Here is a 24,854-nt window from a genome sequence, read left to right as displayed (position 1 = left end):
ACCTCACCTTTGTACTGGGGGCCCCCTGGAAGGCACTGCACAGGGAGTTACCAACCATCCTCTGCCTCTTGGGGGTTCAACCTGTTCCTAGCAATTTCACCTTCCTCCTGCCACTATGCCTAGAGGTGGCCACCAGGCTTGGATATGCCAATCACTGAAAGGCCTAAAGGGCTCCCTCTTAAGGCACCAAAGGTAAACCAAAGGGTGCCCTATATGCCCCTCCAAACTCCAATCTGGACTCCAGAAGCTGCCCCAACACTCCTTTCTTTCTGTCCTGACCCCACTCCTGCAAAGGCCTTCAAACCAGCCTCGGTAGGCCTAGTCCCCACGTGCATATTGATTTGCCCCCAGAGACTGATGGCTCCCTCCCTCCTGCCCCAGCCAAGTGACCCCAAGCTTGAGGTCTCCTCCTGCCCTTCTTCCGGTCAGGGCAACCCTCTCAATACTTGCCTTCATGTCCCACCAGAGCAAGGACCAAAGGGAGCCAGGACGAATATGTCCCCCAAGACAGACGCAAGCCCAGACCATGAAGGATGCACCCTTGGCTGTTAAAATGTTCACCCCCACAAAAGGGGAGTGGACAGATTTATTGAAATCAAACTGGGAAAGGAGCAGCTGGATGGCTGGACTCTGGGCCCAGCCCCAGGCCCCTCTGCCCAGGATGGGGCCCTGCCAGAGAGGGAGGAGAGGCATGGGGCCTGCAGCTGCCCACAAGGGAAGCGCCCTTTGTCACTCCCACGGTGGGGGGCCTCTTGGAAACCTCCAATCTGGAAAGAAAACCAAGGGCCAAAGTCACATGGACAGGGCCAGAGAAAGGGACTGGGGAGGTGGAAAGCAGGCAGAAGCAGGCTCAGGAGCCCGCGGTGAGTTAAACTGTGCTTCTCAAGGTGGCCTGGGGGTTGGGGGTGGGGGCTGCCAGCCTTGCAGGGGGCCTAGGCTGGACCTTCTTCTGGAGCCCTTCCCAGAATGGCTTTGGGGTCCCCCCCACCAAAGACCTGGTGTGGATGGCAGAGGGGAGAGGCACTCTCTGGCCGGGAACCTCCAGGGCCCATCCCTGGCTGCTGCTGTGGTTAGTCCACTGAGGGCACGGTGTGGTAGCACCGGACAGCTCCCCACCCGCCCCACCTGGTCCCCTGAGCCCAGGGCCAAATGGGGAGGAAAGAGGATTCTGAGAAAGAGGCAATAAGCAGGCAGTGAGGCTGACCTCAGCCCCAGGCCCGGCCGAGGTGACCGGGCCTGTTGCAAGACCAGGGGAAGCATTACTAAAGGATCTGGGGCTCTGCACTCTGGCTCCATGCACAGTGGGTGCCCAGAGAGTCCTCTGCCCTGGGGTGGTGCTGCCAATCTAGGTTGGGGGCACAGCTAGGTCCAGTGACTCAGCTTTGATGTCCAAGACCTCGAACTCCCGCCTGCCTGGCGTGGTTCTTCCTGGTCACATGAACCAGATCGTGTTCCAAGTGGAGAATGTGGCTCTGCACGCGGTCATCAATGGGGAAGGAGGTCAGGTACCTCTTGACCATGGCAAAGTAAGCCATGGCCTCCCCAAAGCTGGGCACAGGCACCTCATCACCATCCTCCTCATCATCATCGTCGTCTTCATCTTCATCATCCTCTTCCTCATCGTCCTCCTCTTCCTCACTGTCCGAATCAGAGTCCTCCCCACCTTCCAGGAAATGCAGAGTAGGGCACTGGGCCTCCTCCTGGGCACCATAACCCCCGAAGCTGCCACCGGCCTCCACTACTCCCTGGGCCCAGTCCTCAGCCTCCAAGCCCTCGGAGGAGCTCTCCTCATCTTCCTCCTCTTCTTCATCACTGTCATCAACATCACCCTCCTCCTCCACCTCTTCTTCCTCCCCCAATTCCTCTCCTTCCCCCCCTTCCTCCTCCTCCTCCTCTCCTTCCTCCTCCTCTTCCTCTCCTTCACCCTCTTCCTCCTCCTCTTCTTCTTCCTCCTCCTCCTCTTCCTCTTCCTCCCCCTCACTCTTGAGGGAAGTGGTGATGGTGGCATTAGGGCCACCCCCAAAGCCAGCCTCACGAAAGCAGGTGGCTATGTCTGAAGGCTCCACTGCCTGCCAGGCGGCAGCCACAAAGTGCAGGGCCTCCGTGAGACCCAGCTGCAGGCCTGAGCGATCCTGGCCCTCTAGCGCGGCCATGGCCTTGAGCAGCATGGCCTGGCGGTAGTGGCCCTTCACCTGCTGGACCACTCCCCTCTCCAGCGGATGCACGGTGCCCGGAGGGAAGAAGGCCAGCTGCACATGCCGCAGGCCCGAGGTGTCCAAGGACTGGGCAGCCAAGCGGCCGGCCAGCAGTAGGACCCGGCGAGACTCTGCAGCCATTCGGGTGTCCAGGGCCTTCAAGTACTTGGCCAGGGCCTGGGTGGTGACACCACCCTTGGAGTTGGCGGTGTAGTCACAGGGCAGGCCGGCTTGGCCTGCGCGGGGCTTGGCCGACTTGCCGGCCACCAGCGGGGGCAGCTTCTCGCTGCCGTCGGCATTGGCGCATAGCAAGACGCTCAGGCGCTGGGTGGCTTGACGTGGCCGTCCGTCGCCTCCGCACAGCCCCGCGGCCTGGTCGGGCAGGAAGTCGTACCATAGACTGGTCTCGGTGGCGCTGAACACGTCCTGCGAGGCGTAGCCCTCGGCCACCGACGGCGGCTGCTCCTCCCGAGCGCGCCAACCAGTAGTGCTCCCGCCGCTGCCCTCCGAGGGCACCGCGGCCGGACTGGCAGGCGCCGCCGGGGTGCGGGGGGCAGCGTTTCGCGCGCGGGCGCGGGCCACGCCGCTGCAGGACACCACGCCGTGGCGCCGGCGGAAGCGGTCCAGCCAGCCGTTGGAGGCGGTGAAGTCGTCCATGCCCAGCTCCTCGGCTATGCGCAGCGCCTTCTCCTTGAGGATGATGCCCTTGACCGGCAGGCCGGCGGCGCGGATCTGCTGGAACCAGGCGATGAGCAAGCCCTCGAGCTTGTCGTAGGGAGACAGCTTGTTGGTCTTGCGGCAGGTGGAGGCCACCCCGTACTTGCGCTCCGACGCCAGGATGGCGCGCTTGTTCTTCAGGATCGTGCTCAGCGTGGACGGCGGGATGTTGAAGCGCCGCGCGATCTCGCCCTTGCGCAGGTCCGGATTCTCCTCCACCTCCTGGATGATCCGTGACTTCTCCCGGAACGTCAGCTGTCGCCGCTTGGGGCCCATCCCGGCGCGCCCCCCGCCCCGGGGCCCGGCGCCGCCGCCGCCGCCCCGGGGCGGGGGGCCCGGGCCCGTGGCGGGGGGCACCTGGCGGCCTCTCCCGCGCGCCCCGCCCGAGACAAAGCGGCTCGCGGGCGCGGCGGCGGGGCGACGACCCGGCCGGGCCGGGGGCACCTCCGGGGGCGCCGGCGGGCGCGTCGCCGGGCGGCGGGCGGCAAGCGACGGGCGCAGACGAGAGCGGGCGGCGCGGGCGCGGAAGGCAGGAAGTGCCGCGGCGCGGGGAGCTGGGAGCGCGGCGAGCGGGGCGGAGCGGGCGGAGCGGGATCTCGCGGGAAGCGCGGGGACGCCCGGCACCTCCTCCCCGCCCTCCGCGCCCACCCCCTTCCCGCCGCCAGGACATACCGCGGGGGGGCGCTGCGGCCTGCTGGACCTGCCCGTGCTGCGGCCTCCGGCGACCCGGCAGCAACGCGGGCGAGGACGCGGTGCATCGCTACTGCGCCCCGCGGACAGCGACTTGCTGCTCAAAAAGAATAAGAACCAGGGTTTTTGTTTATTTGTTTTTTTAAATTAAGGTAAAAATAACGCACTTTTTTTTTTTTTTTTTTTTTTTTTGCGGAAACGGAAAAATTCAAGAAGTTGAAAAACGCTTTTCACATCACCTGGAGAGATGCACAGGTAACATTTTGATACATTTCCTTCCAGTCTTTTCTCTAGATGCATGTAGTTTTCTCTTTTAAAATTTATTATATAAAACTGGCATCAGACTGTATAGACTGTATATCTGGCATCTCCTGCTGTTTTACCTGGCACCAAGTAGTGAGAATTTTGCCATATCGGTAAGTATCATTGCCAACACGCTTTTTAATGATTGTGTAGCATTCCAGCTATGAATGAACACTAGTGTATGTAACCTATTGTTACACACTTAAGTGATTTTTAAAATCAGCATTAACAGTTGTAAATCTATTTGATGGTGCTAATGACATTTTTAAAGTTCTAGTAATCCCACAACCCATAGATAAACACTCATAACATCTTGGTGTGTCACTTTCTGGGCTTTTCCATGCATATAGCCATAAATGTATGTGTTTGCATTTACAGAAATAACATCATGTATATACCTAAGTGTGAATCCCTGAAGCCTCGCTCTCCTGCAGCAAGACATTAAAATGCCAAGCTCTTAAAACAATGAATGTATAGCTGTGTTTTTAAAAATCTCTTAGGGCAGCATTAAGGGGAACTCCAGCATTAGCAGAGGGGAAGGCTGTGACCCAGGGGGATAGGCTGAGGACCTGGGGCTGGATGAAGCTGTGGGTGAGTGTAGACAAAGAAGAAAAGAGGACCAAGGACAGTGCCCTGGGTCCTCCAAGGTTAAGAGCTCAAGAAAGAGGCCAGGTGCAGTGGCTCACGTCTGTAATCCCAGCACTTTAGGAGGCCGAAGCAGGCGGGACCACCTGAGATCAAGAGTTCAAGACTAGCCTGGCCAATATAGTGAAACTCCATCTCTACTAAAAATACAAAAAATTAGCCAAGTGTGGTGGCACTCACCTGGAGTCCCAGCTATTTGGGAGGCTGAGGCAGGAGAATCGCTTGAGCCTGGGAGGCAGAGGTTGCAGTGAGCCAAGATCATGCCACTGCACTCCAGCCTGGGCAAAAGAGTGAGACTCCATCTCAAAAAAAAAAAGAAAGAACCAAATAGAGACTCTTGAAGGGGAGGAGCCCCTGAAGCAGGAGAAAAACCAGGCTACTGTGGCATTCTGGAAGCCAAAGGAAGAAAGTGTAACTTACTGCTGTTTTAGTGCAAATTTTTGTTTTCATATGTTTCTTGGCCATTTGAATCCTGTGAATTTTCTAGTCATATCCTTTGACCATGTGTTTGTCTTTTTCTTGACTTTTATTAGGAGCTCTTTACATGCTCTGAAGAAAAGATCTTGTTAAGTATGTTGCAAATGTTTTCTCTCAGTCTGCCACTTGTCTAACTTAGCTTAGAGAATCTTTTGGATATGAGAAGTTTTTAATCTTCAACCTGTCAATTTTTTCCTTATTGCTTCGGGGTTTTGTGTCTTACTTAGAGAGGCCTTCCCTATCCCTGAGATATAAAAGATATTCTTTTAATCTCAAGGTCCAAAAGAACACGTGGGAGACTTTTCCAGAGCACTGCTTGGCCCAAGAGGAGTGTGTGGTCACTGGGCAAAAATGAATCTAAGATTACCTGGATGAGAACTCCTTGCCATCCATCTTTTCTTTCTTTCCTCTCTTTCATCCCTTTCCTTCTTTCTTTCCTTCCTTCATTCCTTCCTTCCCTTCTTTCTCTCTTTCCCTTTCTTTTCCTTCCTTTCCTTCCTTCTTTCCTTCCTTCATTTCTCTTCCTTTCCTATGACCCCTCCTTGGTGCCATACAAAGGGCATTTGCACAATCACTTCTAGGACAGAAAAGCCACGCCCATCATATGCTGATATCATAGCCATTTCCAGATACCTCATCTACCCTTTGCCTGTAGCAGTGCACGGGGCCATTTCCATCCCCTCTCAAGTGACCATTTACCCCAGTAATCCATCTGAGGCCCTGGGCTCCCCCACCTCTTTCTGTAAGTCCCAGCTTTCTGCTTTTAGGACTGTTTGGGAAATCCATAACTCACCTTCTCTTCTTTTGGTCCAGCCTGCCCAAAGTTGTCCTTCAGGCCCCTCAGCAAGCTTTCCATTCTCCTTTTGTTTATTTGAGACAGGTTCTAGCTCTGTCACCCAGGACGGAGTACAGTTGCACGATCATAGTTCATTGCAGCCTCAGTCTCCTTAGTAGCTAGGACTACAGGCATGAGGCACCATGCCTGGCTAATTTTTAATTTTTTTTTTTTTTTGAGATGGAATCTCACTCTGTTGCCCAGGCTGGGAGTGCAGTGGTGCGATCTCAGCTCACTGCAACCTCCTCCTCCCTGGTTCAAGCGATTCTCCTGCTTCAGCCTCCTAAGTAGCTGGGATCACAGGCGTACACCACCACACCTGGCTTAGTTTTGTATTTTTAGTACAGACAGGTTTTCACCATGTTGGCCAGGCTAGTCTCAAACTCCTGACCTCAAGTGATCTGCCTACCTTGGCCTCCCAAAGTGCTGGGATTACAGCCGTGAGCCACCTCACCCGTCCAAAAAATAATAATAAATAATAAAAATAAAGAAAACAACATTGGGCGCGGTGGCTCATGCCTGTAATCCCAGCACTTTGGGAGGCCGAGGCGGGCGGATTATGAGGTCAGGAGATCGAGACCATCCTGGCTAACAAGGTGAAACCCCATCTCTATTAAAAATACAAAAAATTAGCCAGGCATGATGGCAGGCGCCTGTAGTCCGAGCTACTCAGGAGGCTAAGGCAGGAGGGTGGCATGAACCCGGGAGGTGGAGCTTGCAATGAGCGGAGATCACGCCACTGCACTCCAGCCTGGGCGACAGAGCAAGACTCCGTCTCAAAAAAAAAAAAAATTAGCTAGGCATAGTGGTTTGAGCCTGTAGTCCTAGCTCCTAGGGAGGCTGGGGTGGGCGGGAGGATCACCTGAGCCCAGGAGCATGAGGCTGCAATGAACTATGATTGCACCACTGCATTACAGCTTGGGTAACAAACTTTGTTTTGAAAGAAAGGAAGAAAAAGAAAGAAAGAAGGAAAGAAGGAAGGAAAGGAAAGGCAGAGATTGCAGTGAGCCAAGATTACGGCACTGTACTCTAACCTGGGTGACAGAGTGAGACTCCGTCTCAAAAAAAAAAAAAAAAAGTTTTATTAAGATATATTTCAAAAAGCATACAATTCACCCATTTAAATTGTACAGTTCACAGATATGCTCAACTGTCACCACAGTCCATTTTGGAATTTTTTTTTTTTTTTTTTGAGACCAAGTCTCACTCTGTTGCCCAGGCTGGAGTGCAGTGGCTCGATCTCGGCTCACTTCAACTTCAACCTCCGCCTCCCAGGTTCAAGAAACTCTGTCTCAAAAAAAAAAAAGATTTGCTTAAAAGTTAACATCTCGGGCTGGGCACGGTGGCTCACGCCTGTAATCCCAGCATTTTGGGAGGCCAAGGCGGGCGGATCACGAGGTCAGGAGATCGAGACCATCCTGGCTAACACGGTGAAACCCTGTCTCTACTAAAAATACAAAAAAATTAGCCGGGTGTGGTGGTGAGTGCCTGTAATCCCAGCTACTTGGGAGGCTGAGGCAGGAGAATTGCTTGAACCCGAGAGGTGGAGGTTGCAGTGAGCTGAAATCATGTCACTGCACTCCAGCCTGGGTGACAGAGCAAGACTCTGTCTCAAAAAATAATAATAATGATAATCAAAAAACTTATACCTGTTCTTTGAAAAATGTTTTAAAATACAGAACATTTTGAAGATAAAAACATTTAATCAACTTTATTTCCACCACTCAAAGAATATCCTTGTAGAATGTTTTCACATGCATATTGTGTGGTTTTTTAAATTTTATTTTATGTTTTTTGAGACAGAGTCTAGCTCTGTCGCCCAGGCTGGAGGGCAGTGGCGCAATCTCAGCTCACTACAAGCTCTGCCTCCCAGGTTCATGCCAATCTCCTGCTTCAGCCTCCCGAGTAGCTGGGACTACAGGCGCCCGCCACCACGCCTGGCTGATTTTTTTGTATTTTTTTAGCAGAGACAGGGTTTCACCATGTTAGCCACGATGGTCTCAATCTCCTGACCTCGTGATCCGCCAGCCTCGGTCTCCCAAAGTGCTGGGATTACAGGCGTGAGCCACCGCGCCCGGCCATGCATATTGTGTTTAATGTGACTACACTTGGCATAGTATTTTGTAGCCCATATTGTGAACATCTTTTCATGTCAATAAATAGCTACATCAGTGAATTTCACACTTTTTTTTTTTTTTTTTTTTTGAGACAGGGTCTCGCTCTGTCACCCAACCTGGAGTGCAGTGGCTCAATTACTGCTCACTGCTTCACTGCTACCTCAGCCTCCCAGGCTAAAGTAATTTTCCCACCTCAGCCTTCAGGGTAGCTGGGACTACAGGCACCCACCACCATGGTGGGCTAATTTTGGGGTTTTTTTTTTGCTTTTTTTGAGATAGAGTTTCACTCTTGTCACCCAGGCTAGAGTGCAGTGGCGCAATTTCAGCTCACTGCAACCTCTGCCTCATGGGTTCAGTCAGTTCTCCTGCTCAGCCTCCCAAGTAGCTAGGATTATAGGTGCCAACCACTACACCTGGCTAATTTTTGTATTTTTAGTAGAGACAGGGTTTCACCATATTGGCCAGGCTGGTCTGGAACTCCTGACCTCAGGTGATCCACCTGCCTGGGCCTCCCAAAGTGCTGGGATTACAGGCGTGAGCCACCACACCCGGCCTAATTTTTGTATTTTTTGTAGAGACAGAGTTTCACCATTTTGCCCAGGCTGGTCTCGAACTCCTGAGCTCAAGCGATTCTTCCTCCTTAGCCTCCCAAAGTGCTGGGATTATAGGCATGAGCCACCACCTACACTTCTTTTACTCTAGGAACCTGTTGTTCAGAAGTCCATTTGCTATGATCTCAATATGTAGTCTTTCAATAATGAGCCCCTACCAAGCAGGCATCCCCACCTGACTGCCCATTCTCCTTAAAGGTTGCAGGTATTGCACAGTGTAGAGGAATCACCTCCCTTATTGAAGACAATAACTCAATGAACATACATCTGTGTGTACGTTTATCATCTCCTTAAGAGAAATGCTGAGAAGTGGGATATTAGGGTCGTGGCCAACTTTGGTCTTGAACCAAAGTTCTGGGAGCAAGGTTCTGGGAGCCTGGGAGAGAGGTAAATGATTTGGTCCTTGTCCTTCGATAGTCCAGTCAGCTTGAGATGAGATTCAAGAAAGGGAAAAGGAGATTTCAATACTTAATGCTACTGGGTGTGGTGGTTCATGCCTGTAATCCCAGCACTTTTGGAGACTGAGACTGGTGGATCGCTTAAGCCCAGGAGTTCAAGACCAGCCTGGGCAACATGACAAAACCCAGTCTCTCCAAAAAATACAAAAATGTGCGAAGCATGGTGGCACGCGCCTACAATCACAGCTACTCGGGAGGCTGAGGTGGGAGGATTGCTTGAGCTCAGGAGACAGAGGTTGCAGTGAGCCGAGATTTAACACTGCACTCCACCCTGGGTGACAGAGAGACTTGGACTCAAAATAAAAACAGAAAACAAACTAAATGCTGTGCCTCCCATCAGTTCCTCCCTAGGAATTCATCTTGTAGATAGCACACAGACACGTAAGGGCATACTTACTGCATCATTGTGAAAGCTAATATCCTAAATGTTCAGCATTAGGGGCTTGAGTAAATATATATTGTTATGGTACTAATATGGATCCATCTCCAAGTAAGATGAAGAAAGGTATAGAACAATGTTTTTTATTTTTATTTATTTATTTATTTTTGAGACAGACTCTCACTTTGTCACCCAGGCTGGAGTACAGTGGCACGATCTTGGCTCACTGCAACCTCTGCCTCCCGGGTTCAGGTGATTCTCCTGCCTCAGACTCCCAAGTAGCTGGGATTACAGGCTCACACCACCATGCCTGGCTAATTTTTGTATTTTTAGCAGAGACAGGGTTTCACCATGTTGCCCAGGCTGATCTTGAACTCCTGACCTCAGGCGATCCACCTACCTTGGCCTCCCAAAGTACTGGGATTACAGGTGTGAGCCAGCATGCCAGCCTAGAACAATGTTTGTATGCTGTTTGTATATTCTTTAAAATACAGACGGATTTACGCTTGTAAAGATATAGACCTACAGCCACTAACCGTAAGTGGCCACTGAACTATTAATTAATTTATTTTTATGTTTAGAATCAAAGTCTTACTCTGTTGCCCAGGCTGGAGTGCAGTGGTGGAATTATGGCTCACTGCAGACTCAAACTCCTGGGCTCAAGCTATCCTCCTACCTCAGCCTCCAGAGTCACTTGGATTTTTTGTTTGTTTGTCTGTTTTTGAGACGGAGTCTTGCTCTTTTCGCCCAGGCTGGAGTGCAATGGCGTGATCTTGGCTCACTGCAACCTCCGCCTCCCAGGTTCAAGTGATTCTCCTGCCTCAGCCTCCCGAGTTGCTGGGATTACAGGTGCGTGCCACCAGGCCCAGCTAATGTTTGTATTTTTAGTAGAGGGGTTTTCACCATGTCGGCCAGGCTGGTCTCAAACTCCTGACCTTGTGATCCACCTGCCTCGGCCTCCCAAAGTGCTGGGATTACAGGTGTGAGCCACCGCGCCCAGCGAGTCACTTGGATTATAGGCAGGGGCCACCACACCGGGCTAAGTTTTTTAAAAATGTTTTGTAGAGACAAGGTTTCACCATATTGCCCAGGCTGGTCTTGAATTACTAGCCTCAGGCAATTCTCCTGCATCAGGCTCAGGAGTTGCTGGGATTATAGGTGTGAGCCACAGTGCCAGCACTATTGAGCCCTTTAAATGTTCCAAGTACAAATTGAGATGTGCTGGGGGTGTAAAATGCATATTAGTTTGAAGACTTGGTATCCAAAAAAGTATGCAAAATATCTCATTAATTTATATTGATAACATGTCAAATAATATTTTGAATACATTACATTGAATAAAATATTACAGTAATTTCATGTTTCTTTTTTACTGTTTTAAATGTGGCTACTAGAATATTTTAAATTATGTATGTGGGCCAGGCGCGGTGGCTAACGCCTTTAATCCTAGCACTTTGGGAGGCCGAGGTGGGTGGATCACCTGAGGTCAGGAGTTCGAGACCAGCCTGGCCAATATGGCAAAACCCTGTCTCTACTGAAAATACAAAATTGGCCAGGAATGGTGGCGGGCACCTGTAATCCCAGATACTCGGGAGGCTGAGGCAGGAAAATCGCTTGAACCCGAGAGGCAGAGCTTGCAGTGAGCCGAGATCGTGCCACTGCACTCCAGCCTGGGCAACACGGTGAGACTCCATTTCAAACAAACAAACAAAAAAACCCAGAACCCCTCTGTGGTCTTGCCCACCTCCCCCCTCACTGGCCCAGAGGTGACCTAACTGTGGGATTTCAAGGGATTCAATAGTATAATGCCTGCCCTGCCACATACACCCTGTGCAGACGTATGTTGGCTGGGTGGGGGGTGGGGGGATACCTGTTGTGTTTATTTTGAAAATGCAAATCTCGGGGCAGTTTTATTTCTGGTTTTTGGGCTGGGTGGCTTCACAAGGGCACTTCCCCTTCCCTCCTGGCACTAAGGGCAGTCACATCCTCACTGGAAGTAGTGGCTGGAGGTCCAGGGCATGACCCCTGACCCAGGGAGGATGAACCGGAAATTCAGTCTTGCAGAGCTCTCTGCACAGCACAGGAGCTGGGCAAAATGTGGAGAAAAGGAAAGGTCACGGTTCCACCTTGGCCACCCCTCTCAGGTGGGGCTGGGGTCTTCCCCTCCCCTTCAGATGCATTGGCCCACCCAGCCCCCCATCACCAGGCCCTCCCTTTTGCCACCCCCATCCAATGTACCTTGGGTCCGGGTGGCTGGGACTGCACAAGAAGGGGTGCTCCTGCCTTGCTGAGCTGCAGCCCGCCCCCTGCACCACCACCCGCCCAGCCAGAGGCCACTTCTAACCTGGGGAGACAGGATGCGAAAGCTGCTCACTACCCACTGGCTTTTGGGTGCAGCCTTCAGGCCTCTTGTTCCAGGAGGCCTGGAAAACGAGCGGGGCTGGAAGGCATTTAGATAATTGGAAGATGGGCCGGGCACAGTGGCTTGTGCCTGTAATCCCAGCACTTTGGGAGGCCTAGGTGGGTGGATCACGAGGTCAGGAGTTCGAGACCAGCCTGGCCAATATGGTGAAACCCTCGTCTTTACTAAAAATACAAAAATTAGCTGGGCGTGGTGGCGCGCTCCTGTAGTCTCAGCTACTCGAGAGGCTGAGGCAGAAGAATCGCTTGAACCCGGGTGGTGGAGGTTGTAGTGGGCAGAGATCGCCACTGCACTCCAGCCGGGTTGACAGAGGGAGACTCCATCTCAAAAAAACAAAACAAAACAAAAAAAGATAATTGGAAGATGCTCCGCTTAAAACGAATGACAAATTCAGCCTCTCTGGTCTGGTCATCAAAGAAACACCAATTAAATAATATGGTGCCATTGGCACCAAGTTAGCCAAATCATCAATGGGCGTGATACTTAATTCGCTTCTCTGGTTGCTGACACCCTCCTCGACCCCCAGCCGCGGAAATCCATTCCTAGTTCCACCGTTTAGAGCCTCTACTGAGGCTGCCGCGAAAATTGGGCCGGTTGGGATAACATCTAACCTGGGGTCCCCCGAAAGCGCCCATCAGTTCCGCTTGGGGGCCCCACTGCCCTCCCACCTCCTACGCTGGGCGCTCCGCCTGCGAATGACGTTTTGCTGCTGCTCAGCGCAGCCAGTCGCGGAGGCGGGGAGGCTGCGCGGTCAGAGGCGCCTGGAGCGAGCGAATCCTGGCCTACAGCCTGCCCAACCGCGTGACCTTGATTGAGTTAATGAACTTCACGCCTCAACGTCCAGGTCTGTAAAATGGGGTATCTAACGCAGACCGTACAGCCCAGCTGGGTTTAGCAAACTTCCGGGAGCCGGTTGGAGCCTCTCCCCGTCCCTAGCGGTGATCCCAGGTGACGACATGCCGTGGGGGGTCCTGCGGAGGCCACCCTAGGGCGTTGCTGCTGCCTTTGGGAGTGTGGAGCTCCAAACCATGTCGCGAGAGGCGGATTTTGGGAGGCCAGGATCCTCGCGCCAGGGGGATGTGCGAGTGTGTGGGATAAATCTTAATTCCTCCGGCCCACCGAAAGCCTGGAAATCCAGCCTCCGCGCCTCTTGCCCTGCGGGCCCCGCCCTCAATCCCGCCCTCATCTAACCCGCTACCCCATTGGTGGCCTCCGGCGGCGCGGCTGCTGTTATTTTTCGAATATATAAGGAGGTGGAAGTGGCAGCTGCAACTAGAGGCTTCCCAGGCTGGTGCCTGAGTCCCGCGTCCCTCGCCCCCTACCCTCCCCGCATCCCTCTCCTCCCTCGCGCCTGGCCCTGTGGCTCTTCCTCCCTCCCTCCCTTCCCTCCCCCACCCCTCGCCCGCTGCCTCCCTCGGCCCAGCCAGCTGTGCCGGCGTTTGTTGGCTGCCCTGCGCCCGGCCCTCCAGCCAGCCTTCTGCCGGCCCCGCCGCGATGGAGGTGCCCCAGCCGGAGCCCGCGCCAGGCTCGGCTCTCAGTCCAGCGGGCGTGTGCGGTGGCGCCCAGCGTCCGGGCCACCTCCCGGGCCTCCTGCTGGGATCTCATGGCCTCCTGGGGTCCCCGGTGCGCGCGGCCGCTTCCTCGCCGGTCACCACCCTCACCCAGACCATGCACGACCTCGCCGGGCTCGGCAGGTAGGACACCCCAAGGAGGCTGGATATGGGGGTGAAAGGCTCGGTCTGGAGTCCTGGGCCTCCTGGAGAACTAGGCATGGTAGTCTAATCCAGCAGGTGGAGTCCCGGGGAGGCATCCTGAGCAGTGGAGAGGTACGCCCTTGTCCCTTCATAGGGGCCCAGGACATGGGAAGTGAGACCTGGGCTGTGCCCCCCACACCCTCCAGGTGACCTGCTCTGAGTCTGCACAAGCCTCTCCAAGTCTTCTTTCCCCTCACTCCCTCCTCCCTCATTGTGCCTCCACCACGCTGCCTCCCTAATCTCTGCCCAGATAGACACCATTTTGCCCCAGGATGGGAATCCCAAGCCTGGAGAGGGAACTTGAGGGTGGCAGAGCCGTGGAGCACTCACACATCCATGCCCCTGCTCCCTCCACCCCAATTCTGCCCCCAGAATTAAGGCAATTAATTAAACACTGATCCTGCTCCCTAAGTCTGCAAGGGGAGAGCTGGGTTGTTCCAGTAGGAGAACCTGGTCTTGGTCCATCCTTCAGGAAGGGTCCTGGAAAGGTGGGGGTCTGACAGTTTAGGGGAAGGCTCTCCGGGGTGGCTCTGCTAGACCACCAACCCCTAGGCTGGCCTCCAGCCAGGCCCCCTTGCTCACACCCTGGGCTCACCTTGCCCTGCACCTGGGAGGACCTTTCTTAAACCAGTCAACAAAGAGAAGAAGAAGACCCTTTAGGGCCTCTGTAGAATGAACCTGCCTTGACCTGAGAAGAGGGGGCCCTCGGGGCCATTGCTTTCCTGGTGTAGTGTTTCGTTCAGTTCTTTTCTCAGCAAGGGAGTGGGAATGTGGGCTAGCCAGGCCTTGAGCCCCACGTTTACCTTTCTCCTTTCCCGGGTCCCTGCTCCCTTCCCAGCGAAACCCCAAAGAGTCAGGTAGGGACCCTGCTCTTCCGCAGCCACAGCCGCCTGACGCGCCTATCCCTGTCTCGACGGGCATCTGAATCCTCCCTGTCGTCTGAATCCTCCGAATATTCTGATGCAGGTGAGGCCCAGGAGAGCCTGGGGAGATCTGCCTGTGCCAGGAGAGTTTGTGGGGGCTGCCTGGGCCTCCCAATTTCCCTGCCGATCAAACTAACATCCTCCCCACAACCTGGTGGGCCCAGGAGCCTCTCCCCCACCCTCCACAGAGATGGGAGGAAGACACACCTCTTGTGGGGCTCACCACACCCAACGAGGACTGGCTGAGTGGATGAGAGAGGGTGGGGCCCTCTAGGCAGATGAGATCTTACCTATGTAAAATCACGCACCAAAGTTCCTAAACCACAACCCTACCTGGGAAGCACCCAGGGCTGAGAGTTGGTCTTTAGAACATTCTTAGCCGATAACCTCTTTAAAAATCTGTTGTCTCTTCTAGAACAAATTATTTTAAACTAGTTCAACAAAAATGCTTAGTGAGCATTGTGGTTTAAAGACGCATATGAAGGAACTTCCATAGTAAACAGGGAGTGGAGCCCTGTACCATTTGGGGAACGATGTGTCAGCTCTCAGGGTCCATGGTTGGGTTTTTGTTTCGTTTTCTAATGTGTCAAAGCCAAACTAGAAACTGTTTTGTTGTTTTTTTTTTTTCTTATTGGGACATGGTGGGGAAAGAATACAGAAAGTGCCACTACTTTCAAACCAAGGTGCTCTGTCCCCTCAGGTCTCTGCATGGATTCCCCCAGTCCTATGGATCCCCAGATGGCAGAGCAGACGTGAGTAGAGATGGGAATGTGTACTACCAAGCATTCAGCACCTGTCTTTAAGAATCCTAGTTCTACCATAAACTCACCTGGGAGGCCTGGGAAAGCAGACAGACCATGGGGTGGCTTCAGGATCCCCATGGCCGGGGGGCTCACTGACCTTCTCAGGCCTTGGCATTCTGCTCCCTGTCTCAGAGAAGGATCTGCTCTCATGGGAGCCAACCGAGAGTGGGCTCAGGGCCAGGGATAGTGGGGACAGTGGCCACTGGGAGAGCAGATACTAGACTACAGCCCATGTCTTGCAGGAATACAAGCCCAGCGTATGTCCCGTTTTTCTTTCTTGCCTATACCCATTTTTTTCTGTGAAATATTACAATTTAAAAATATGATCCAACTAATTCAAAACTTTAACTCACTCTAGGCCAAACAAAATACAGTTGCCTGCAGATTGATTTGGCTCTTGGCCGATCAGCAACCTCTGACTTCGATGACACTTTACCCTCTGGCCAGCCCTGGTCTAGGCCCTTTGTGCAAGGGAACAGACAGAGAGTTTGTGGGCTCTGGCCTGGACAGACCTTCCCCTTGGCTGTGGGCATGGGTGGTGTCTTCCAGAGCACAGCTGTTCCCGTCCAGTTGTTAAAGCCCAAGCAGCGGGGCAGCTGCCAGCCATTAGTAGGGACAGCTGGGCGTCCCTGGCCTGTGCTGGGGACTGTGGCTTTGGGTTTAGGGTAGTGACTTGTCTTACCTCCCATTGCCTTTGATCAGACTGGGCTGGGCTGCAGATCGGTTCACAAACAGGAAATGGGGAGAGGATTGGGTGGGGTTGGGGGACTGCAGGTTGGTTTTGGTGGCAGCACAGAGCAATCTTGCCCTACCCCCAAGGCCCATGTGCAAGCCAATGAAATTGGTCGTCCCTGATGCCAGGTTGGCTGGGCACAGCAGCTCCCCCAGGGGGGCATCCCCCTCATACTTTATCCCTGAGTGGTTCCCTGCCCTGCACCTGCTTTGACAGTTATACAGAGTTTCTCAGAAGCTGTGTGTGTGTGTGTGTGTGTGTGTGTGTGTGTGTGTGTGTGTGTGTGTAGATGCACAAAAGCTCCACGTGGCAGGTGGTCTCCTGTAACACGGCTGGGGGGCGGGGCCTCAGAGGGAACATGTGTTGGAATTCCTTGCCTGCTGGCCTCTTCTAAGGCAGGAGGAGGGGGTGGGAGAGAGGCTGGTCCTGGAAAATTCCATAGGAGGGAGGAGAGGATGTGACCCTGCACGTTTGTCACTAGGGGGTCTACTGTATCAGACTGGAGCTGATTGGGGGAGCCCTAAAGCATGCCCCAGTCCTCGGAGGACCTGGAGCCAGGCCAGCTCCTCACAGGGGAGAGGAAGCCTAGCCTTGCTGTTGTCCAGGCCCTGGAGACACCCACATTGCTGGGTGCCCCTGGCCTATCATCATAGGATGGATGGATGCCTTTCCTGGCAGCCATATGGCCCCGCTGAGGTGATTTGCATACAGGTGGAAGGCCTGGTGCAGGCTGGCGAGACTGTTGCCTTGGTGATGCTTCCCTGACCCTGTGACCTGCCCCAGCTGTCTCTATTACTGCCATTCTCTGGGCTTTCTTTCATTCAGGGCAGCCTTTAAAATTCCAAGCTGCCTCTTATCTCCCCCTCCCCAATACCTGGGGCCCCTGATGGTGGGCGTTCTTCCTACCCCACCCCTTCCACTGCCTTGAGCCCTGGCCCTTGTCTTTGCCCTCACTACCCCCTGGACTGGAGACCTGGTGCTGGGGACTAGGGGCCTGGTGCTGGGGTGGGTGACGGGTGCGGAGGGAGCATGGGTTGCATGGGACCCTTCTCTGTCCTAGGTTTGAACAGGCCATCCAGGCAGCCAGCCGGGTCATTCGAAAGTAAGTGTTCCTGGGCCTCTTCCATCTACCACAAGCTTTCCCCTAAGACGTACAGGGCTCCAGAAGGGCATGCTGCATGCTGTCAGTCCCCGCCCTGCCTCTCCCAGCTCTCACCTGTCCCCACTTCCTCCTGTAGCGAGCAGTTTGCCATCAGACGCTTCCAGTCTATGCCGGTGAGTGTCTTCGAGGCCTGACTGAGGCTTAGGCATGCTGGCCAGGCATGGGGTAGATGAGCAGGATGCATCCAGGGATCACCTCCCAGCTGGGTGTCCCCAGGCAGGCTGTGGGAGATAGGGTTTCAGAGGTAGGTAGGTAAGTGGGAGGAGCTGGAGGAGAGGTGGAGAAGGTAGGGCCTGGGCTGGTGCCGGAGGAATGCAGCCTTCATTCCTCTGCCTGCCGCCCTGCCTGGCTCTCTAGGTGAGGCTGCTGGGCCACAGCCCCGTGCTTCGGAACATCACCAACTCCCAGGCGCCCGACGGCCGGAGGAAGAACGAGGCGGGCAGTGGAGCTGCCAGCAGCTCTGGGGAAGACAAGGAGAATGTGCGCTTCTGGAAGGCAGGAGTGGGAGCTCTCCGGGGAGAGGAGGGGGCATGCTGGAGTGGTTCCCTGGCATGTGAGGACCTTCCTCTCCCATCTTGGCTGCAGGATGGATTTGTCTTCAAGATGCCATGGAAGCCCACACATCCCAGCTCCACCCATGCTCTGGCAGAGTGGGCCAGCCGCAGGGAAGCCTTTGCCCAGAGACCCAGCTCGGCCCCCGACCTGATGGTATGTCCAGAGAGCAGACCCCTGGAAGGGGCCTGGGGAGGCATCCTCGGGGAAGAGGAGGGTGGCCCTGAACCCCCAGGCACTGGGAACTTTTCCTCAGGAGGATGAGGGTGGGAACTATCTCTACCTCTAAGTCTGTGTCTGTCTGTCATGTGGACAGTGTCTCAGTCCTGAGCGGAAGATGGAAGTGGAGGAGCTCAGCCCCCTGGCCCTAGGTCGCTTCTCTCTGACCCCTGCAGAGGGGGATACTGAGGAAGATGATGGATTTGTGGACATCCTAGAGAGTGACTTAAAGGTAAACAGCCTTGTCCCACCAGGCCCCTACCTCCCTATCCCTGGGTTCGCCTAAAAGAAGAGAGCTCTGAGCCCTTGTGGCAGGACCGTGACCTCATTCCAGTGTCAGAAGAAGAATTTGAGGTAACTGAGTCACAGCCTAACCTCTGGCCAATGAGAGGTTAGGGGGGACTAGGGGCCTGGTGGACTAGGGGGAACTAGTTCTTCCTGGTAGGAAGAACGCCCACCATCAGGGGGCCCAGGTATTGGGGAGGGGGGAGATAAGAGGCAGCTTGGAATTTTAAAGGCTGCCCTGAAAGGCAGGTGGCTGGTGCCACAGTGGAGGGCAGGTTTGGGAGGTAGGGGAGCTTCTCACCCCAACCTGGAGTTTGCCAGGGAAACAGGGAAGGCTGTGCTGGAGGATTCCGGAACTGGAGGGGTTTGGCCTATTCCTGTGGGTGTGACCCTGTCCTTGCTAATCTGGCCTCAGGACGATGATGCAGTTCCCCCAGGCATGGAGAGTCTCATTAGTGCCCCACTGGTCAAGACTTTGGAAAAGGAAGATGAACAGGTGGGCCTCTGGGGTGGCCCCCTCTGAATTTGGAGGCATGGGGTCCATCCTACTCTCCAGTGGATTTGAGGGATGGGGTGGGGCCTGGGCACTCTGATCCCTAACCTGCTGTCCCTGCCAGGACCTCGTCATGTACAGCAAGTGCCAGCGGCTCTTCCGCTCTCCATCCATGCCCTGCAGCGTGATCCGGCCCATCCTCAAGAGGCTGGAGCGGCCCCAGGACAGGGACACACCCGTGCAGAATAAGCGGAGGCGGAGCGTGACCCCTCCTGAGGAGCAGCAGGAGGCTGAGGAACCTGTGAGTGCCTTCCTCCTAGGATCCACTTTGGCATGCACCTGGGCAGCCACCCCCTTGGCTAAGTTTGTGGCAGAGGGCAGGTGGCAGCCTGGGCATGGCAGAGAAAGGGGGTACCAGCCAGACAGAGCACTGAAGGGCAGCCCCACCCTGACCTTGGCCTCCATCTGACTCACTTTCCAGAAAGCCCGCGTCCTCCGCTCCAAATCACTGTGTCACGATGAGATCGAGAACCTCCTGGACAGTGACCACCGAGAGCTGATTGGAGATTACTCTAAGGTACCTGCAGCAGTGAAGGGGCCCCTTGGGGGCTTGACCTTTTACTGACCAGGGGTCTTCTAGCCCAGGGGCTGCTTGGGTTCCTCCCTCTCTCCCCGGAGCCCCCCTTTTCTTTGTCCTTTGTATCTTTTCATCCTTTGTTCTCACATAGATTCCTCCCTCTGGCCCTCCTTGTCTCCTGACTCCACCTCAAGTCAGTCCAGGCATCTGTTGCGTCTCCATCTTATTTCCAAGCTCATACCTGGCTTGGAACCCCCTCATGCCTCAGCTTCGGGCTTGGCAGAGGGTAGGGAGCAGAGTGTGGAGTTCATCTCTTCCACTTCCCTTTTTCATTTCTCTTTCCCCTTGGAAGGTTGTTCCCTGGGTGTCAGACCCAAGAGGCGCCTCTCAGTTGCCATGGGAACCAGAACTGAATTTGAAGGCCAAAGCAGGTGTGGCCTCTGATTTTGGGAATGAAACTTCATTCTTTTAGGCTCCTGATCTTACCAATTTAACTTTCTCCTTTCTCCTGCATCCCTTCCCTTCCCTTCAGGCCTTCCTCCTACAGACAGTAGATGGAAAGCACCAAGACCTCAAGTACATCTCACCAGAAACGGTAAACAGTGTTGCGCCATTTTCTAGGCACATTTGGGACTGTAGCTCCACTGTTGACCTTCCCTGGGGACAGGCTGTATGGACTAGGCCAGAGGACAGGCTAGGGCCACCTTCCAGCTGCCAGCCTGACCTGCCGGAACCAACCCCCATGACCTCCTACAGATGGTGGCCCTGTTGATGGGCAAGTTCAGCAACATCGTGGATAAGTTTGTGATTGTAGACTGCAGATACCCCTATGAGTATGAAGGCGGGCACATCAAGGTAAGGTGGGGCAATGGGGAGAGGCCCTGAAGATCCCACCTGGTTTAGGTCCTTGCTCTGCCAAGAGGGTGAATGGGTGGAGGACAGGTGCCCCCTCTCATGGGGAGGGTTCCTACTAAGAGAAGGAGAGGGACTGCAGGGGGAGGGGCCTGCCTCCTGGACCCAGGGCTATGCCTGACCTCTGGCTCCTCTGACAGACTGCGGTGAACTTGCCCCTGGAACGCGACGCCGAGAGCTTCCTGCTGCAGAGCCCCATCACACCCTGTAGCCTGGACAAGAGAGTCATTCTCATTTTCCACTGTGAATTCTCATCTGAGCGTGGGCCCCGCATGTGAGTCCCAGCTCCGCCCAGCCAGCTAGTGTCTGCCCCGGCCTTCCTTGCCCAGGCTCACAGGTGCTGGCACCATTGAAATGGCCAGGGGTGCAAGTCCAGGTCCTCCTCTGTCCCATCTGATGGCCTAGAGCTGACCTCAGCCCCACTTCACTGTGCATGGTACCCGCCTCCCATCTCCCTCACTGTCCTGCCTATCAAGCCTCATGTCCACCCCACATCCATTACTGCCACCCTCAGAAAATCTAGTTCCAAGTCTCTAGCGATGTCTTTCTCGAAATCTAAGGGCCCTGTGTCAGTCCCCAGTACACTGACCCTCTGCCTGTTCAGTGCTGTTAGGTCTCCATTGCAACCTCCTCCATTGGCATCACAGCACCTGGGCCTCCCTGGCTGAGCTCCTTCTGTCTCTATTCCTGTTCTGCCTGGCCATCTGTCCTCCCACCCCTGCCTCCTCCTGGGTTGCCACTGGTCCCTCTGACTGCTAGTGGCTCCCCAGCCTGGCCTCACCCATGTGGTAGGAATCTGCACCCAGACACCCCTTACAGAGTCACATCCCTGAGGCCCTCCCAACTTCTCCAGGCATCCCAGCACGTGGCACCCACCTCCACCCTGGCACTGGGCCTGGGCACTGGCTTCAGTCTTGGGTCCTCCTCCTCCCTTCTCCCCACCACTGATCCTCACCGGGTCTTGTCCAGGAGTGGCCTGAATGGATCCCTTGAATTTGGCCCACTTGTCTCCTCTCCTGCTTCTCCTTTCCTGGTCCAGGCACAGATATCTCTAACAAAGATTGTGCAACTGCCTTCTAGAAATGGAGAGTTCATCCCCTTGATTTTACCTCCTTCCTTCCACCTCCCCACCCTCTTCTGTAGCCAGACTGATCTAAAAGTGTTCTTGTGGTTACATTCTTGTGCTCTAAAGCCTTCTGTGGCTCTCCAAGGCCCTCAAAGGAGGGGATGTGTGGGATAGGTCCCATGATGTACAAGCCACTGCATGCCCCACTCTGACCACACCCTGCCCGTGACACCCCAGGTGCCGTTTCATCAGGGAACGAGACCGTGCTGTCAACGACTACCCCAGCCTCTACTACCCCGAGATGTATATCCTGAAAGGCGGCTACAAGGAGTTCTTCCCTCAACACCCGGTAGTGTGGGTGGGGAAGGCCACAGTCTCTGTGTGAGGGTTGGCTTCGCCAGGCTGGAGCCGTGGGATGAGGGGGTGGGAGGGTTGGGTCCCTGCCAAACTTACCCATTCCACTGCATTGACCCCTCCTGTCCTGCCCTAGAACTTCTGTGAACCCCAGGACTACCGGCCCATGAACCACGAGGCCTTCAAGGATGAGCTAAAGACCTTCCGCCTCAAGACTCGCAGCTGGGCTGGGGAGCGGAGCCGGCGGGAGCTCTGTAGCCGGCTGCAGGACCAGTGAGGGGCCTGCATCAGTCCTGCTACCTCCCTTGCCTTTCGAGGCCTGAAGCCAGCTGCCCTATGGGCCTGCCGGGCTGAGGGCCTGCCGGAGGCCTCAGGTGCTGTCCATGGGAAAGATGGTGTGGGTGTCCTGCCTGTCTGCCCCAGCCCCGATTCCCCTGTGTCATCCCATCATTTTCCATATCCTGGTGCCCCCCACCCCTGGAAGAGCCCAGTCTGTTCAGTTAGTTAAGTTGGGTTAATACCAGCTTAAAGGCAGTATTTTGTGTCCTCCAGGAGCTTCTTGTTTCCTTGTTAGGGTTAACCCTTCATCTTCCTGTGTCCTGAAACGCTCCTTTGTGTGTGTGTCAGCTGAGGCTGGGGGAGAGCCATGGTCCCTGAGGATGGGTCAGCGCTAAACTCCTTCCTGGCCTGGGAGTCAGCGCTCTGCCCTGTGTACTTCCCGGGCCAGGGCTGCCCCTAACCTCTGTAGGAACCGTGGTATGTCTGCCATGTTGCCCCTTTCTCTTTTCCCCTTTCCTGTCCCACCATATGAGCACCTCCAGCCTGAACAGAAGCTCTTACTCTTTCCTATTTCAGTGTTACCTGTGTGCTTGGTCTGTTTGACTTTATACCTATCTCAGGACACTTCCATAGACTGTTTAGGTTCCCCTGTCAAATATCAGTTACCCACTCGGTCCCAGTTTTGTTGCCCCAGAAAGGGATGTTATTATCCTTGGGGGCTCCCAGGGCAAGGGCTAAGGCCTGAATCGTGAGCCTGCTGGAAGCCCAGCCCCTACTGCTGTGAACCCTGGGGCCTGACTGGTCAGAACTTGCTGCTGTCTTGTTGCGGATGGATGGAAGGTTGGATGGATGGGTGGATGGCCGTGGATGCACAGTGCCTTGCACACCCAAACCAGGTGGGAGCGTTTTGTTGAGCATGACAGCCTGCAGCAGGAATATATGTGTGTCTATTTGTGTGGACAAAAATCTTTACACTTAGGGTTTGGAACTATTCAAGAGGAAATGTCACAGAAGCAGCTAAACCAAGGACTGAGCACCCTCTGGATTCTGAATCTCAAGATGGGGGCAGGGCTGTGCTTGAAGGCCCTGCTGAGTCATCTGTTAGGGCCCTGGTTCAATAAAGCACTGAGCAAGTTGAGAAACCAGCATTGTGTCCTGTGGGGCCCTGGGTAAGACCCCAGCAGCCCGCCAGTGGCGGGATTGGGGTAGGGGACAGGGTCAGCAGAGGCAGGAAGAGTTGCTGGAGAGGTGCCCTCATGCTCTTGTCCCTTCTCCCAATGTCTTCCATCTCTTGGGTGACACTCCTGCCAGGACTTTGGATTCAACCCCTCCTTCCCCTCACCTGGCCTCCCAAGCACTTCTAGGCTTGCCCTTCGTAAACTCGGCACCAAAAGGCAAGAGTGACCTCATCACTCAAGGATCATCAATGGCTCCCCATTGTCCTCAGGATAAACTTAAAGCCAGGCACAGTGACTCACGCCTGTAATCCCAGCACTTTGGGAGGCTGAGGTGGGCGGATCACGAAGTCAGGAGTTCGAGACCAGCCTGGCCAATATGGTGAAACCCCATCTCTACTAAAAATACAAAAATTAGCCAGGCACACACCTGTAGTCCCAGCTAACTGGGAGGCTGAGGCAGAAGAATTTCTTGAATTTGGGAGGCAGAGGTTGCAGTGAGCTGATAATTGCACCACTGCACTCCAGCCTGGGCAACAGAGTGAGACTCCGTCTCAAAAAAAAAAAAAAAAGAACTCCTGGCATGGCCTTTTAAGATTTGGGCCCTCGCCAGCCTCATTCCCTCAAGAAATTGGGAAAGGGCCAATCTGGGAGCACAGGCCAAACCCAGATCTCTGAGGAAATCCTCCCTGAATACCACTGCAGGTGACCCTTCCCCCAGCTCCCCCCACCACACAAATGGGAGCTGTGCGATGGGAGGGACTCCTTTGCATCTGTATATATAAGATGCTGTCTTTGACACACAGTGCACACACATGTCAGGCGTGATTACCACTTTCTGGGACAGTTCATCTATGTTGTGAAGTAGGTGATGCAATGATTATCCACCCCATTTTTCAGTTGGGAAAATGGAGGCTATTTCCTATCAGAACAGAAAAAGGGGACTCCAGATCCCCATGCTGAGTCTAAAGGACACTTGCCCTATCTCTAGCTTGTTCTCTCAAGTTTCTTATGCCCAAGAGCTTGGTCTTCACTCCTGGTTCAGAGCCCTCTGCAAGGGCACAATAGGTGGGAGTTATTGGGGTGTGGTTTTGGTCTTGGGGCTGGGCTGTTCTCAGGGAGGGAAGGGACCTCAAGGCTTCAGAAGTCCCCTCCACCTAGCAGGCAGCGATAGAAAGGCAAATGTTTATTTGGTGAGAGGATTTGCCCCAGAAAAGGGGAAACAGCTGTGCAGACCCCTGAGAAAGGAAGATGGAGGAGGGGAGACGATGGGCCCTGGGCGCCATCATGCTGGCATGCCTGCTCCACCCTAAGTGCTTAGGGGATCTCGTGAAGCCACCATTCCTCCTGGTTTCACAGAGGAAAGCAGCTTCAGAAGCTCAGAGAAGGCACTCACTTGCCCCAGGGCACACAGAAGACTTAAGCAGAGCAACCATTCCAGCCTTCCCAGGAGTATCCCATCCCCCCTTACCTCCCATCTTAGTCCCAGAGCCCCCAGGCAGGTGGGGCTGGGCAGCCTCACTTCTGCTGTGAGCGTCCTCTTCCCACTCCGGGATCAGGCCACGTGGTGAGGAGGAAACATGGGCTGAGTGTCTACAATGCCCAGGCCTTGTGCCAAGTGCTGATGTCCATGGCCACATCTGTCCCCATTGTAACTCACCATCAGAGTCTTAGTTGCAGCCATGGGACAATTAGTATGCTCTAGACACTATTAGATA

General features: G+C 54.5%; 2 protein-coding genes across 9 annotated transcripts; one reads left to right on the top strand and one right to left on the bottom strand.

The window, feature by feature from the left end:
• Positions 1 to 541: 541 nt before the first annotated feature.
• Positions 542 to 3,189, bottom strand: CENPB (centromere protein B). Its single transcript, XM_054467929.2, has one exon. The coding sequence runs from the start codon at positions 3,186 to 3,188 to the stop codon at positions 1,377 to 1,379; it is 1,812 nt and encodes a 603-aa protein (XP_054323904.1). The 5' UTR covers position 3,189; the 3' UTR covers positions 542 to 1,376.
• An 8,884-nt stretch (positions 3,190 to 12,073) lies between these two features.
• CDC25B (cell division cycle 25B) lies at positions 12,074 to 23,103 on the top strand. Of its 8 annotated transcripts, none has more exons than XM_054467933.2 (16): positions 12,092 to 13,543; positions 14,484 to 14,569; positions 15,227 to 15,278; positions 17,123 to 17,164; positions 17,301 to 17,337; positions 17,582 to 17,719; positions 17,810 to 17,932; positions 18,093 to 18,227; positions 18,696 to 18,776; positions 18,898 to 19,074; positions 19,255 to 19,350; positions 19,883 to 19,945; positions 20,107 to 20,205; positions 20,403 to 20,536; positions 21,566 to 21,677; positions 21,819 to 23,103. In XM_054467933.2, exons 1-16 carry the CDS (start codon positions 13,344 to 13,346, stop codon positions 21,957 to 21,959), a joined length of 1,716 nt encoding a protein of 571 aa, XP_054323908.1. In that variant the 5' UTR covers positions 12,092 to 13,343; the 3' UTR covers positions 21,960 to 23,103. The 8 variants fall into 8 exon arrangements, 7 of the variants coding, with proteins under 7 accessions (XP_054323905.1, XP_054323908.1, XP_054323906.1 ...); XM_054467931.2 differs by having other exon boundaries at positions 12,094 to 13,543; positions 14,442 to 14,569; XM_054467934.2 differs by having other exon boundaries at positions 12,095 to 13,543; positions 17,582 to 17,704.
• Positions 23,104 to 24,854: the final 1,751 nt, after the last annotated feature.

The sequence above is a fragment of the Pongo pygmaeus genome, chromosome 21 (assembly GCF_028885625.2).
Source record: "Pongo pygmaeus isolate AG05252 chromosome 21, NHGRI_mPonPyg2-v2.0_pri, whole genome shotgun sequence".
NCBI classification, from domain to species: domain Eukaryota; kingdom Metazoa; phylum Chordata; class Mammalia; order Primates; family Hominidae; genus Pongo; species Pongo pygmaeus.
Note: the sequence above shows the minus strand (reverse complement) of the source record. Positions and strands in the feature narration are given on the sequence as shown.

Bases quoted from the DNA above. Each gene is read 5' to 3' on its own strand.
- CENPB (XM_054467929.2), bottom strand. From the start codon at position 3,188: ATGGGCCCCAAGCGGCGACAGCTGACGTTCCGGGAGAAGTCACGGATC.
- CDC25B (XM_054467930.2), top strand. From the start codon at position 13,344: ATGGAGGTGCCCCAGCCGGAGCCCGCGCCAGGCTCGGCTCTCAGTCCA. The intron at 13,544-14,483 runs GTAGGACACCCC...GCTCTTCCGCAG, and splicing joins GACCTCGCCGGGCTCGGCAG to CCACAGCCGCCTGACGCGCC. The intron at 21,678-21,818 runs GTAGTGTGGGTG...GTCCTGCCCTAG, and splicing joins AGTTCTTCCCTCAACACCCG to AACTTCTGTGAACCCCAGGA.